This window comes from Oncorhynchus kisutch, linkage group LG22 (genome assembly GCF_002021735.2).
Source record: "Oncorhynchus kisutch isolate 150728-3 linkage group LG22, Okis_V2, whole genome shotgun sequence".
In the NCBI taxonomy this organism is placed as follows: Eukaryota; Metazoa; Chordata; class Actinopteri; order Salmoniformes; family Salmonidae; genus Oncorhynchus; species Oncorhynchus kisutch.
Window position 1 is genome coordinate 24,310,651 of NC_034195.2, and position 15,393 is coordinate 24,326,043.

General features: G+C 41.1%; 1 protein-coding gene across 2 annotated transcripts; it reads right to left on the bottom strand.

Moving 5' to 3' along the window:
• Positions 1-395: 395 nt before the first annotated feature.
• Positions 396-14,380, bottom strand: LOC109867106 (homocysteine-responsive endoplasmic reticulum-resident ubiquitin-like domain member 1 protein). 2 transcript variants are annotated; one of them, XM_020456025.2, is made up of 8 exons: positions 13,915-14,380; positions 13,569-13,646; positions 12,370-12,447; positions 11,607-11,761; positions 8,744-8,854; positions 6,476-6,838; positions 4,733-4,838; positions 396-2,583 (listed from the first exon to the last, which is right to left on the bottom strand). In XM_020456025.2, exons 1-8 carry the CDS (start codon positions 14,074-14,076, stop codon positions 2,407-2,409), a joined length of 1,230 nt encoding a protein of 409 aa, XP_020311614.1. In that variant the 5' UTR covers positions 14,077-14,380; the 3' UTR covers positions 396-2,406. The 2 variants fall into 2 exon arrangements, with proteins under 2 accessions (XP_020311614.1, XP_020311616.1); XM_020456027.2 differs by having other exon boundaries at positions 11,655-11,761; positions 13,915-14,353.
• Between the last annotated feature and the right edge of the window lie 1,013 nt (positions 14,381-15,393).

Consider the following 15,393-nt stretch of genomic DNA (forward strand, 5'->3'; position numbering starts at 1 on the left):
GGAGTCTCTATCGACCAAATGTACTAGCTGAACTCCCTAGCCTGCCTGGATAGCTCAGAGGAAGTGATGGGGACAATACCATGGAATGTACTACAGTAATCCCCACATTGTAAACACAGAATGCTGTGCTGTGTTTCTCCAACAGGTCAATGAACTCTGGATAGCAAAAGCTGTAGAGTTGGAGCGGAGGCTTAAGGGATCTACACAGCAGTCCAAAAATTCAGCCGCACAAATGTATGTAGAACTGTTATGAACATGTTAAATCTATTTTTGTTGATTGTCCTCAAACATGTTGTCTAAAACAAGCTTGTGTTTGTGAGTACTTGAGATGTGTTAAAGTATTATTGTTCTGTTAGGTGACTGTAGTCTAGTAAATAACTATCTAAAAGAGGCAATCCTTTTAAATAAGTAAATTTATTGCAAGTCTCCACAAAATATTCTTGATACAGTAGCATCCATTAAAAAGCTGTTTTACCAAAATAAAAAATAAAAGATAACCCACATTAGAATGTACTAGGGGGGGAATTACACTTAGTGTATGTGTACAGTTAAAGGCATTCCAAAAGGAATCACAATATATATTTTTCTCATTGTGTAACAAGGGAGCGAGGTCACTATGCATGATTCCATTTTAATTGCAAAAACAGTCTGGCCTATAAGCCCCACACAACTGCATATTCCCATGTTTAACATAATTCAACTTTCAGAAGATCTTTAACCAGTCTAATGAATTAAAGCCACACTATGTTTACACTGCCTTCCATTTCACATCTGAGACAACCAGAGAAACATTCAATACTCATGCACAACCCTGTATAGCACTTCCATCTCTGAGCAAGAGCAATACAAACTATTTTATCATACAGCACTATAAGCATCTCATAATTTAACCCAGATTAAAGCAAATTTGCATAATAAGTATGCCCGGCACAATACCAGTATTGCGATACTCGTTAGTATCGTGGCAAGGAAACAAAACACAAAGTGGATTGAACTATTTCGGAAAACAGCCCCATGTATGTTGGAAACATACAATCAGTGGCCAGTTTATTAGGTACACCACCCCGTTCACAAATTGTTTGCTCCTACAGACAGTGAGTCACGTGGCCGTGGCTTGCTATATAAAGCAGGCAGACAGGCATCGATGCATTCAGTTACTGTTCGATTGAACGTTAGAATGGGCATAACAAGTAACCTAAGTGACTTTAAGCATGGTATGATCGTCGGCGTCATCTTCGGTTAACTGAGAACGGTGCGGGAAAAAAACATCCAGGCAGGTCTGTGGGCGAAAACAACTCATTGATGAGAGGTCGTAGGAGAATGGCAAGAATCGTGCAAGCTACGAGCAGGCCACAAACGGGAAAATAATGGCACAGTACAAGTAGTGTACAGAACGGCATTTCGGAACGCACAACTCGTCGGTCCTTGTCACGGATGGGATTTTGCAGCCCATCCGGTTTCCACTCCTATCAGCTAAAAACAAGAAGCGGCTCCAGTGGGCACGCGATCACCAACATTGAACAATTGAGGAGTGGAAAAACATTGCCCGGTCTGACAAATCTTGGTTCCTGTTGAGTCATGCTGATGGCAAAGTCAAGATCTGGCATTTAGCAACATGAATCTGACTACGTTGATATTCTGCCTCGTGTCAACGGTAAAGGCTGGTGGCGGTGGTGTAATGGTGTGGGGATTGGTTTCCCTAGCACACATCAGGTCCATTGATACCAATTGAGTAATGTTTGAACGCCACACCTTGTAGAATCCATGACCCTGAGAATTCAGGCTGTTCTGGAGGCAAAAGAGGTCAGACCCGGTGGGTGATGGGTGTTCCCTAATAAACTGGCCACTGAGTGTACATTACTACTCATCCAGTATCACATGTATTTATTTTCCAAGATATAGCAGACAATATTTTACATACAGAAGGTTTTTAAAGGGGCAAAGAGTTTGATCTGCTTCGTGTTTACATTTTTGCAATGGAAACAATATTGCGATATTAGTATTGTCCCAGCCCTAATAATAAGATAAGTTTTGTAAAGTGCTGTGTACAGACAATACAATAATATTTAAATGTTTTGTTCCAATAAACATTTACAGCATTTACAACCATTTGGCAGAGAGAGGTGTATGTACTGTACTGTATATACAACCATTTGGTCACTATCATAAGGCAGGAAGCGCCGAATGAATCATCATATACCTAAACACACACCCTTAACAGACTACAGCCAGGGCTTTGTATGCATTGACGCTTTTAATCATTCATGATTTCTCACAAAATGTCCAGGCATCCATCCAGGCATCCATCCAGAAGGCCAGAGAGAGGACTTCCCGTGACAGAGAGGCAGGTCTGATACTGAGGGTAACTTCAGTTCCAGTGTGCCCCCTGCTGGAAAAGTTGATTATTCAGTTAGCCACTCCCGGGGCCTCTGGGATGAGGGAGGCAAAGAAGGCTTTGAAGAAGATCCAGGCACTCCAAACGATGGACACCCTGTGTTGAGGCACAGGTACTGCAGCCAGGGGGTGTGGTTCATCAGGTCCAACCTCCGCCTCGGCCCCCTCTTCTCCTGCAGGGACCTCCACCTGAGAGAAGAGGAAAAACTCTGTTAGCACCACCACCAGAGTTCAGATATAAAAAACACACACTTAAACTGTATTGTTTTTCAACACAGTTAAATTAAACTATATCAGGGGAGTAAAAGAGGGCCAGGATGATACGTACAACTACTATTTTTCCATGGCAAAAATGAAAAATTAGACCATTCTCTTTGGTCCTTTGAAAACCTACTGTACGGTGCAGTCGGGAAGTATTCAGACACCTTGACTTTTTCCACATTTTGTTAAGTTACCACCATATTCTAAAATGGAAACAATTGTTTTCACCCCTCTCATCAATCTACACACAATACCCCATAATGACAAAGCATTTTATTTTTATTTTTTATATCACATTTACATAAAGTATTCAGACCCTTTACTTGGTATTTGGTAGCGATTGCAGCCTCAAGTCTTCTTGGGTATGACGCTAGAAGTTTAGCACGTGTATTCGGGCAGTCTTTCCCCATTCTTCTCTGCTCCGCTCTGGAGCAAGTTTTCATCAAGGATCTCATTCATCTTTCCCTCGATCCTGATTAGTTTCCCAGTCCCTGTCGCTAAAAATCATCCCCACAATATGATGCTGTCACCACCATGTGGCAGGTAGCCTAGTGGTTAGAGCGTTGGACTAGTAACCGGAAGGTTACAAGATCGAATCCCCGAGCTGACACGGTAAAAATCTGTCGTTCTGCCCCTGAACAAGGCAGTTAACCCACCGTTCCTAGGTTGTCCTTGAAAATAAGAATTTGTTCTTAACTGACTTGCCTAGTTAAAGGTAAAAAAACAAAAATGCTTCACTGTACAGATAGTTTCATCCAGATGTGACACTTGGCATTCAGGCCAAAGAGTTCAATCTTGTCTTCATGAGTCCTTTCGGTGCCTTTTACTGAGGAGTGGCTTCCATCTGGCCACTCTACCATAAATACATGATTGGTGGAGTGCTACAGAGATGGTTGTCCTTCTGGAAGGTTCTTCCATCTCCACAGAGGAACTCTGGAGCTCTGTCAGAGTGACCATCAGGTTCTTGGTCACCTCCCTGACCAAGGCACTTCTCCCACAATTGCTCAGTTTGGCTAGGCAGTCAGCTCTAGGAAGAGTCTTGGTGGTTCCAAACTTGTTCCATTTCAGAATGTTGGAGGCCACTGTGTTCTTAAGACCTTCAATGCTGCAGACATTTTTGGTACCCTTCTCCAGATCTGTGGCTCGACACTATCCTGTCTCAGAGCTATACGGACAATTCCTTCGACCTCCTGGCTTGGTTTTTGCTCTGACATGCACTGTCAACTGTGGGACCTTATATAGACAGGTGTGTGCATTTCAAAATCATTTCCAATCAATTGAATTTACCACAGGTGGACTCAAGTTAATCAAGTTATGGAAACATCTCAAAGATGATCAATGGAAACAGGATGCACCTGAGCTCAATTTCGAGTCTCATAGCAAAGGGTCTGAATACTTATGTAAGTAAGGTATTTCTGTTTTAAAAAACCTGTTTTCACTTCGTCATTATGTGGTATTGTGTGTAGATCGATAACATTTTTAAAATACATTTTAGAATAAGGATGTAATGTAACAAAATGTGGAAAAATTGAAGGGGTCTGAATACTTTGTTACTGTATGTAACATATTGTGTGCTATAGCTTGGAAAATCAATAAATGTGACTGGATGACAACATAATAATGTTTGTTTCCAAAATTAGGGCTGTTTTTCTAAAGAAGTTAAATCCGCTTGTTTCCTGGGACACAAACTAAATATACTTCAAAATGACTAAAACCAAATCTAAACTGTGTAAAAATTACAATGGACCAACATTTATACAGTTCTTGACTGTGTCCAGCTTGCTAATAATCCACAAGATTAAAGCTAGACAGTCAGGGAGTATTTATAATCACAAAAACAATGGATAGAGGACTCTCTTTTGCTAATTCTGACAGCTAGGAAGTATAACCAATTTTCAGTGCACCCCTCTGGACCACATTGAAGAACGAATACGACCCCTGGGACAAAATTAGTTTGACAGCCCTGCTCTACATGCTGTCTGATGAATGTTACTACATAAGGCAGTACATGCCTTGTAATGAAGTCATATCTGTTTTCCACCCCTAGAGATCCAGCCCCTGAGGAAATGTGTCTTACCAGTGGCACTGGGTTCCTGTCCTGGTTCTGGATGACCTCAGGGACCTGGTTGTTTGGACCTCTGACCAGGGGCCTTTGTCTGAAGGGGAACCAGCCTGCTGTGTGCCTGAGAAGAAGACAACTGGGATTAAGTAGATCTGCATGATTCTTCACAAACTGTGCATCTATTACACAGTCAGAGTATACAGGATATTTGTGGTGGTCCCCATTTGCATTTCCAGTTAAGACCAGGTGGTGCAAACAAAGAGGAAGTACAGACTGACTGACATGTTAATAATGGTCAGTCTATTTACAGTCCTATAACCAGGCCAACTCTCCTTCCAACACACTGAGACCAGTCCGATCATTAGCGTAGGCGGTGGAGTACTAGCGGCTAAACCTTGTTACATGTAAAGATAAGGCTTAGGTCCCATTCTGCCACGTCTGTCCAGATTAGTTGATCAGGGAGGGAGTAGTGCCCTTGATCCGACGCCCATATCTATAGTAACTGTAGCAGAGATGAGGCCTGCTGTACCAGGCAGCTCTCAGCAGCACATAGAGAAACACTCAACCAGCACTACATATCCTCACATTAGACTGAAATATGGGAGGACATTCAGGGCACTGCGGTCACAACGACCTCACCGACTGTGTTAGTGTATGTCGAGGCCATGCCTCTCTCGCTCTCCCTCAACATCTCTCAAACACACACAGCTTTGTCTCCACTCATACTTTTGGAATGTGTGGTTTGGATGAGAGAGCTGATTCCAGAGCCTGAGGGAGTTGCACAATGGACAGAGTGTGTGACTGCAACACATTGAGCTAAGGACATCTCTTCTTTGCTGATAAGCACAACATATGGCCCTCATTCTCTCAGGACTACTGCACGGGTGCCTTCATCTGCCCATCACCCACGGCTAATGCCAGCCTCACCATAGCAGACAGGCTATACACAGAGTCATGTATTTAGAGAGTTGGGCCATTGAGGTTTCTGCATTATGATGCATTTAGATGACTCTATAACATGCTATGGCAGCCATGTTAGCGCCCCATTAACATTACATTGGGAATAATGTCTAGAATGAGCATTATGACGCATTTACATGACACTTGAAAACATTATTGTCAGCCATGTTAGTGCCGATTAACATAACGTGGAGAATATGAACAATATTCAAATTTCTAAAAGTTGGCCAAACTCTCTAAATACATGGCTCTGGCTACAGAGTACCACAGTATGAGTCAAAATACCCATAAAACCTTGAGGTCAAACTGGGAAATGGTTCCAATTGTTTTTCCACCATTAATTTTCCCCATTGGGCATTTTAGAAACACTTCAAATAAGTGTTATTTTTTGTCTAGGCTTACCCTGGTGTGAGGTTTTGATAACCATGTAAATCTCTGTAGGACAAGGTGACTTTTATCAATATATTCACCTGTATTTACACAATTTTTTTTAAACACTAATTAGCTGCTAATATCGCTATCATAAAAAAAAAGACAAAGCCAGGATGGTCTGTCCAAGAGAGATTTACATGGTTAGAAAAACGTCACGCCATGGTAAGCCAACACGAAACACAGACCTTTTTTTAAGTGTTAATAAAATCCTCTATTAATGGTGGAAAAACAATTGGAACCATTCCCCTGTTTGACCGCTAGGTTTTATGGGTAGAAGGACACCTCCACTGTGGGGCTTTATACAGTTATAGACATAGTACACATCAACATACCTTTTTTTACAACAAACAAACACAGTCAACTCACAGGTACATAAGGAGCAGGCTGCTCATGACAAGGGCGAAGCGGCTCAGGCTGGAGTAGAAGTAGACAATACTGAGAAACACTCCCAGACGGGCAGCTGTGTACACCCAGTCCAGCCAATCACGATCCATTTCCTCCTCATCCTCCATCACAGGCCCGCCTTGGGCATTCATCCGCAGGTTCTGATTGGCTGCTCCCGGGTTTATAAAGGCGCCGTCCTGCGCATTCTGATTGGCTGGCAGGTTGTCAATGGGGGCTTGATTGGGCAGGGGTCCTGGGACAGCGGCTTGGTGGGGAGCAGCAGGCAGGGATGGGCCTGCGGCTGGGGCAAAGGGGGCAGAAGCTGCTGCTGCATAGGCTGCATGGCTATGGGACAAAAGACAGACACGGTTTCTCAATATGCATACTACCGTGCTCCACACTCTCATTCTCCGACTACATTCTCCTGAGTACGTTCCCCTCTACTGTATTACGTCACACTACGCAGGGTAGCCTAGTGGTTAGAGAGTTGGACTAGTAACCGAAAGGTTGCAAGTTCAAATCCCCGAGCTGACATGGTACAAATCTGTCGTTCTGCCCCTGAACAGGCAGTTAACCCACTGTTCCTAGGCTGTCATTGAAAATAAGAATTAGTTCTTAACTGACTTGCCTAGTTAAATAAAGGTCAAATTAAATTTAAAAAAATGTTTTAATTCACTGAACCTTCTTCCAGCCAGGTCACTGACAACAATAGACTAAACAAGATAAACACAAAGCAAATGTTTTACTTCATAATTATCAGCTAACGTTAGATATGTGAATCATAATAATGTAGCTAGTCTGCTAGTTAAACAGGCAAAAATTACTTCAAACTAATGTTATGCAGGGTAGATGTACATTTTTTGTGGGTAGCTACCAATTATTCATGGCTAGCTAGCCAGTTAGCTACACATTTACTGAACCGTTTTCCTGCCAGGACAATGGGAATAGAGACTAAACAAGATATACACAAAGCACACTTTTTACGTTATAACTATCTGCTAACTGTGTGAATCATAATAATGTAGCTAACCAGATAGTTTAACAAGCAAAAATGACCTAAAACGAATATTATACAAGGTCAATTCTTCGGGGGTAGCAAGCAAAAAATTATTTGTGGTTATCTGGCTAACTAGCTAACAGTCGTAGCTAGCCAGTTAGCCCGATTTACTTATCATGGGCTTGCGATCTACGGTACTTCGGCATGTAAACATGCCAAAATAAACACAGCATGTATTTATTAACGTATCAAGATAAAATATTGTGCTCGGGCAACATATTACATGTGAATAGGCAGCATTAGTATTTTATCTCGCTTCAGCTCAAAAAATGTCCGGCATTGACTTAAAAAAAAAAAAGCATAATCTTTTATGTGGTTACATCATATTTCTTTCCTTACTTTCCGTTGAAGCTTGCATCGATGCATGCTTCAAAATATGTATAAATGGAATACGCATTCAAGAAGTGCCTTCCGTTCTCCGTTTCGCATACTTTGATTTGGACTGATACTCCGACCCTCCCGTGCTCCAATTTGCATGCTCGGAGCCCTGTACTAAGTATTTTGAGAAACACCCACAGTAAGCCAGGAGTGTCAAACTAATTTTGCACCGCATTTGTTTTTGATCACTTAGCAAGTTGGACAGAGTGAAGAGACTATGAAAGATTTGATCCAGGATTTCGCTAGGATTAAAAAAAAATATTTGTGGGCAAAAATGCTTGATCATGCAGCTGTAAATCTAACATTTTGCATGGCAATATGCAGTGATTTTGCCCGATTTGTCGAAAAATTGTCCTGACAAGGAAAATAAATTGCTCGATGTGTGGCTTGATTGAACCATATTATGCAGTAAATGTGCAGTGATTGGTTGAAATTGCGAGCCTTCTTTTTGTACTGCAGTTATGGTTCAGTTTTATGCAATAATATTGCTACGATTTGACTGTTTAATGAGCAAATAGTGCGGTAATTGTTCAAATTCGCAACACCTGCATAATATGCAGGGAATTGTTGATTTAAAAAAATTGCGATCGTAGAGGGACTGCTAAATGTAGGTCCATTATCATTTCTCCACAGTCGGTTTTAGCCATTTCAATGTTAATTGAGATCTCTCCCTATAGCATATGGCCCTGCGGGCTTACACCCCTGATCTAAGCCAAACATACTTTATAAAGTATTTTCCCTGCTTAATATTATGCTATGGCAAGACAGTAGGAAGTCATAACTAAATGTGATAAAATGCGGGATTGAATACTTACTACTGTATGTAATATTGACGAGCATACATGTGCTGCAGCCAGAGCAGCTGTTGAGGGCTGTAGAGGGAGTAGGTGGGGAAGGTTGGGTTGGTTATCTCTGCTGCCCCTGGCCTAGAGACACACAGGATAATAGCAGTGTGAATTGCATGTCATGTCAGATTGAAGGATAGACCAACGTATTACATCTCTCCCAGCAATATAACTTTTCATAAAGCAACACAAGTAATAGAGTTATACTTAGATCCAAACTGGAAGAGGCAAAGGGGAGGGGAGAAAAGTAAGGAACTTGTCTGTCGGCTCTGCATTAAAGACCAAAATTGGTTAAAGAAAATTGTGATAAATAAAAATATATACCAGTTACATTTAAGTACCCAAAAAATTGACAGCTGTGCCATATAGATTGCAAAATCGATTTGTTGATGTACCGATTCCATGGCACATGGTTTATGAATTGACACGCAAAATGACAGCGGATTCAAAACTTAGAATTTTTCTATTTATATGTATACAAAATTCTTGCAACCAATAGAATGTTATTGGGGGATACAACCTTCCCAGCTCTGCAGATTTTGCTGCGAGGAGGCAGAGTCATTAGATCATTTATTTTGGTACTGTCCATATGTAGCTTGTTTTTGGTCACAGGTCCAGGAATGGCTGAAGAATTGCAACAATTACCTGGAGCTAACCCTGCAGATAGCACTACTGGGTGATTTGAAAAGTCATAGTCAAATCGATCAATAATATAATAATACTTTAAGCAAAAAAATTGTATCTTTAATTTACAATCTGTAGAAACTATAAGAATAGAAAGGTTTAGAACTTTGGTGAAGCATCACAGCACAGTTGAAAAATATATGGCAAACAGAAATCCAATTTGGATGGTGTTAAGAGATGCAGTTGAAGTCGGAAGTTTACATACACTTAGGTTGGAGTCATTAAAACTCATTTTTCAACCACTCCACAAATTTCTTGTTAACAAACTATAGTTTTGGCAAGTCGGTTAGGACATCTACTTTGGGCATGACACAAGTAATTTTTCCAACAATTGTTTTCAGATGGATTATTTCACTGTAGCTCAATTCCAATGGGTCAGAAGTTTACATACACTAGGTTGACTGTGCCTTTAAAGGAAAATTCCAGAAAATGATGTCATGGCTTTAGAAGCTTCTAGGCTAATTGACATAATTTGAGTCAATTGGAGGTGTACTTGTGGATGTATTTCAAGACCTACCTTCAAACTCAGTGCCTCTTTGCTTGACATCATGGGAAAATCAAAAAGAAATAAATAAGCCAAGACTTCAGAAAAAAAATTGTAGACCTCCACAAGTCTGGTTCATCCTATCCTTGGGAGCGATTTCCTAACGCCTGAAGGTACCACATTCATCTATACAAACAATAGTACGCAAGTATAAACACCATGGGACCACGCAGCCGTCATACCACTCAGGAAGGAGATGCGTTCTGTCTTCTAGAGATGAACGTACTTTAATGCAAAGAGTGCAAAACAATCCCAGAACAACAGCAAAGGACCTCGTGAAGATGCTGGAGGAAACGGGTACAAAAGTATCTATATCCACAGTAAAACGAGTCCTATATCGACATAACCCGAAAGGCTGCTCAGCAAAGAAGAAGCCACTGCTCCGAAACCACCATAAAAAAGCCAGACTACGGTTTGCAACTACACATGGGGACAAAGATGGTACTTTTTGGAGAAATGTCCTCTGGTCTGATGAAACCAAAATAGAACTGTTTGGCCATAATGACCATCGTTATGTTTGGGGGAAAAAGGTGGAGGCTTGCAAGCCGAAGAACACCATCCCAACCGTGAAGCACTGGGGTGGCAGCATCATGTTGTGGAGGTGCTTTGGTGCAGGAGGGACTGGTGAACTTAGATGGCATCATGAGGGACAAAAATGATGTGGATATATTGAAGCAACATCGCAAGACATCAGTCAGGAAGTTAAAGCTTGGTCGCAAATGGGTCTTCCAAATGGACAATGACCCCAAGTGTACTTCCAAAGTTGTGGCAAAATGGCTTAAGGACAACAAAGTCAAGGTATTGGAGTGGCCATCACAAAGCCCTGACCTCAATCCGATAGAAAATTTGTGGGCAGAACTGAAAAAGCGTGTGCGAGAAGGAGGCCTACAAACCTGACTCAGTTACACCAGCTCTGTGAGGAGGAATGGGCCAACATTCACCCAACTTATTGTGGGAAGCTTGTGGAAGGCTACCCAAAACGTTTGACCCAAGTTAAACAATTTAAAGGCAATGCTACCAAATACTAATTGAGTGTATGTACATTTCTGACCCGCTGGGAATATGATGAAAGAAATAAAAGCTGAAATAAATAATTCTCTCTACTATTATTCTGACATTTCACATTCTTAAAATAGTGGTGATCCTAACTGACCTAAGACAGGGAATGTTTACTAGGATTAAATGTCAGGAATTGTGAAAAACTTGAGTTTAAATGTATTTGGCTAAGGTGTATGTAAACTTCCGACTTCAACTGTAGATGGGAGGGGTTGAATGGAGCTGAAGGGTGGGACTAATGACAACAAGATAACAAATGTAAAATATACTGTGTCTGTAAAATGTATATAGGTCCAGAACTTTTGCGAAACAGCACAGTTAAAAATATATGGCAAATAGAAATCAAACTGGATGGACATCAGAAATAGATGGGAGAGGTGGAGGTTAAAGGGAGGCCAGGACTAAAACAAACAAAATATAAGTATTGTAAAATAGATTGTCCGTAAAATTTATATATTACATATAAGCCGAAGTGTTGTTGTTTATTAGTTTATATGGTACTAATATCACCAGCATTATGCAAAGAATTCACTTGTCTTGTTAACTCACGTTGTAGTGCCAGGCCATGCGGGTGGGGCAGGAGAGGTGGAAGTGTACCTGCGTTGTCTCAGCTCTGGTTCAGTGGGCACAGATGGGGCTGGGGTGGCACCCTCTGGGTTCTGTCTGGTTGGCATGGCAGACGGTTGTGGTTCTGGCTCTCTGACCTGAATAAAACGTGAGACAATGGTGTTAACATCACATGTGCGGACATACATACTGTACAAAGTGGCTGCAGTGAATTTTCAGAGAAGCATTATGGTCTCCAGAGATTCCTAATGAGAGTAGCTGTGCACCTGTCTCCTGCTATCCACTGAGCTGGGACTCCTCTCTCCAGAGGACAGAACAGCCTCAGCTCTGACACCTCCTCAACCACTGAATGGGGGAATAATTTAGATGATTTAGCTGATAGGGCGTTTTGGCTTATCGAATTATCCCTTATCAACCGTGTGAGGTGTCTTTTTTCTAATCTGAATGTCTGGCTTTGACTGCCCGTTGTCAGCTCCAGGAGTTCCCAATTATAGCTACTAGATTATATTAATGAGGTGTGTAGGGTTTCTTAAGGAGAACACAAGGGAATCACAGGCACGGCAGAACTAAAAACAAAAAAGATTCCTGGTTTGGCACAAAATCTAGGGGAGCAACAACTGAAGAATTGTTGACTGATGCTATTTAATGAGTATATTTAAAATAGCTTCACCTAGGTCTACATCATAACCTTCACATAGAGTACATGTCACAGTTTGAGATGGGGTTCCATAATGGGATACATTACCTTTGGTCTTGCTCCTAGTGGACCTCTGGGCTGAGTTCTGACTGCACACACCAGGTGCACAGTGGGTGTTAGGTCCGTCTGTGAAGACATACATACATGATGCAATATCCCAGGCGGCATAAGACACAGTAACATCACATTCATTCTTGGCACGGGACATAGAGGGACACTCATTCAACCTTTTGAAGTAAAAAAATGTATAACAAAGAATGGCTATTGAAAAATCTTGAGAAAGGTAGTGAATGCAACATTAAACATGAACTGAGTGATCAAAATCTGACTGACCTGTAGTTCAGAAAATCTGACTGGTCTGTAGTTCAGAAAAGGGGCCTGATCTGTAGTTCAGAAAAGGGGACTGGTCTGTAGTTCAGAAAAGGGGACTGGTCTGTAGTTCAGAAAAGGGGACTGGTCTGTAGTTCAGAAAAGGGGACTGGTCTGTAGTTCAGAAAAGGGGACTGGTCTGTAGTTCAGAAAAGGGGACTGGTCTGTAGTTCAGAAAAGGGGACTGGTCTGTAGTTCAGAAAAGGGGACTGGTCTGTAGTTCAGAAAAGGGGACTGGTCTGTAGTTCAGAAAAGGGGACTGGTCTGTAGTTCAGAAAAGGGGACTGGTCTGTAGTTCAGAAAAGGGGACTGGTCTGTAGTTCAGAAAAGGGGACTGATCTGTAGTTCAGAAAAGGGGACTGATCTGTAGTTCAGAAAAGGGGACTGATCTGTAGTTCAGAAAAGGGGACTGATCTGTAGTTCAGAAAAGGGGACTGATCTGTAGTTCAGAAAAGGGGATTGCATTCATAACAGTCCTGACACAGAACAATAGTTCTGAGGGGCTTCTATGGGCTTAAACTCCAGGGATGTCAAAGCCCAGCCCAGTTCAGTTTACGGTCTGGGTTTTGCTCTCTGCATTAATCTGAGCTTCTAGCATTGTAATTCATTGACATAATTTACACACTGTTCAGCACAGTTGTATAGGTAACCCAGTAATACTAAAAATAACTAGGACCTAGGTTTAGCAATTCTCTGCCTAATTTCAGATATTTGTGTACCCCTGTAGGTAGACTGAATCCCTAGGCACATAATGTTGAATCAATTACTTTTTTTTACTGATGATACCAGCAATCTGACCAGATGGCACATAACTCAGTATTTGCTAGAGTTCTGAGAATGTCTAGTTAATATTTAGGTGAATAGGCACACACACATACCTTTCTGAAAATATCTCTGACATGCAGTTGGTCTGGGAGCAGCTTGCCAGAGTAAATAAGTCTCTGATCACTTTCAGTCTGTGGGGGGAAAGGGGGACAGATGTCAACACAACACAACAGACACTGACAGCAACCACGATTTATACATACACAACTATTTATAGCCTAGCTAGCTGTTTGGATTGCATGATTGTTATTGACAGTAGCTAACGTTACTAGTATTACATTATAGCTGGCTAACTTACTGGACCAGTCTAACTTGGCAAAGACTGGCTAGCTTGCTAGTTATGGGGTAGCTGGGTAGATAGCTAGCCAAGTTAGCTAGCTAGCTATCACAATCACTCACCGGGTTGTTTGGGTATACCCTCGATAAATGTGTCTTCAACTCTTTCACTGTCCAGTCCGTGTCAACTTCTTCAATCGTCTGATCCCCGTGGGCTTGATTCGGTGTTTTTATCACAAGAGTGATTGTCTTTTGTCTAACGTTAGGAAAACCACTGTTGTCCATTTTTGTTTTCTTGTGACCTCTCCAACGCGACCTCTTAGTTGTAATATAAATGGAGTAAGTAACTACAGCATCTAATCATCTAGCTAAAATGTCAGATAAACAAAGTAGGAATTAATTTATTCAGCCGACAACTTTTTAGTTGAGATGATGAGGAAGTAAGTAGCTAGCTACACAGCCTGTAGTTCTGTGAAAGGGGATGTTGTTTGGAAACACCCGGTGGCTTGCTGTGATTGGATAACCAAGGCTCGTGATCAGACGTGGAGGCTCCTGCTCCAGGAGCAGTCTGTATTGCACGCGCTCTGCAAAGATGACCATACTAGCTATGAAGTTGCAGTTCAGCAGCGATTCGCAAACTTTTTCTGCACACGACCCCAAATTGACAGTAGAAAATAAAGAGGACCCCACTTGAAAATAAGTACATTCCCTGGTTAACGCCGTGTGTTCACATTCTCTCACTTTTAGGTCTCGCAGGCTGACCCAACACATGACGTTAAAGCGCACTATATTACCCTAAAATGCCCTTAGTTGTGAAAAAAGTGGTGGAAAAAGTACCCAATTGTCATACTTGAGTAAAAGTAAAGATACCTTAATAGAAAATGATTCAAGTAAAAGTAAAAGTCACCCAGTAAAATATTGCTTGAGTAAAAGTCAAAAAGTATTTGGTTTTAAATATACTTAAGTATCAAAAGTAAATGTAATTGCTAAAATATACTTAAGTATCAAAAGTAAAAGTATAAATCATTTAAAATTCCTTAAATTAAGTAAACCAGACTTCACAATGATTGTTTAATTTTTTATTTACTGATAGCCAGGGGCACACTCCAACACTCAGACATAATTTACAAAGTATTTGTGTTCAGTTAGTCTGCCAGATCAGATGCAGTAGGGATGACCAGGGATGTTCTCTTGATAAGTGTGAATTTGATGATTTCCCTGTCCTCCAATGCTTTAAAAATGTAACGAGTGCTTTTGGGTGTCAGGGAACATGTATGGAGTAAAAAGTACATTATTTTCTTTAGGAATATAGCAGAGTAAAAGTCAAAGTTGTCAAAAATATAAATAGTAAAGTAAAGTGCAGATAACCCAAAAAACTACTTAAGTAGTACTTTAAAGTATTTTTACTAAAGTACTTTACACCTCTGTGTATTCTATACCCATTTGAAGAAAAAAACAGTTCGTACTTTGTTTGATAAGATTACTGTTTTTCTCAGGGGACTCAAATGGACATTTCAATTTCAAACTGGAATGATCTGGAATGATGATTGTGACATTGGGATGTTTTCAAGGGGGTACACAATACAAGAAGCCTAGTTATCC

Bases quoted from the DNA above. Each gene is read 5' to 3' on its own strand.
- LOC109867106 (XM_020456025.2), bottom strand. From the start codon at position 14,076: ATGGACAACAGTGGTTTTCCTAACGTTAGACAAAAGACAATCACTCTT. The intron at 8,855-11,606 runs GTGAGTTAACAA...GTGTGTCTCTAG, and splicing joins GCATGGCCTGGCACTACAAC to GCCAGGGGCAGCAGAGATAA. The intron at 6,839-8,743 runs GTAAGTATTCAA...TTTGTCCCATAG, and splicing joins CGTCAATATTACATACAGTA to CCATGCAGCCTATGCAGCAG.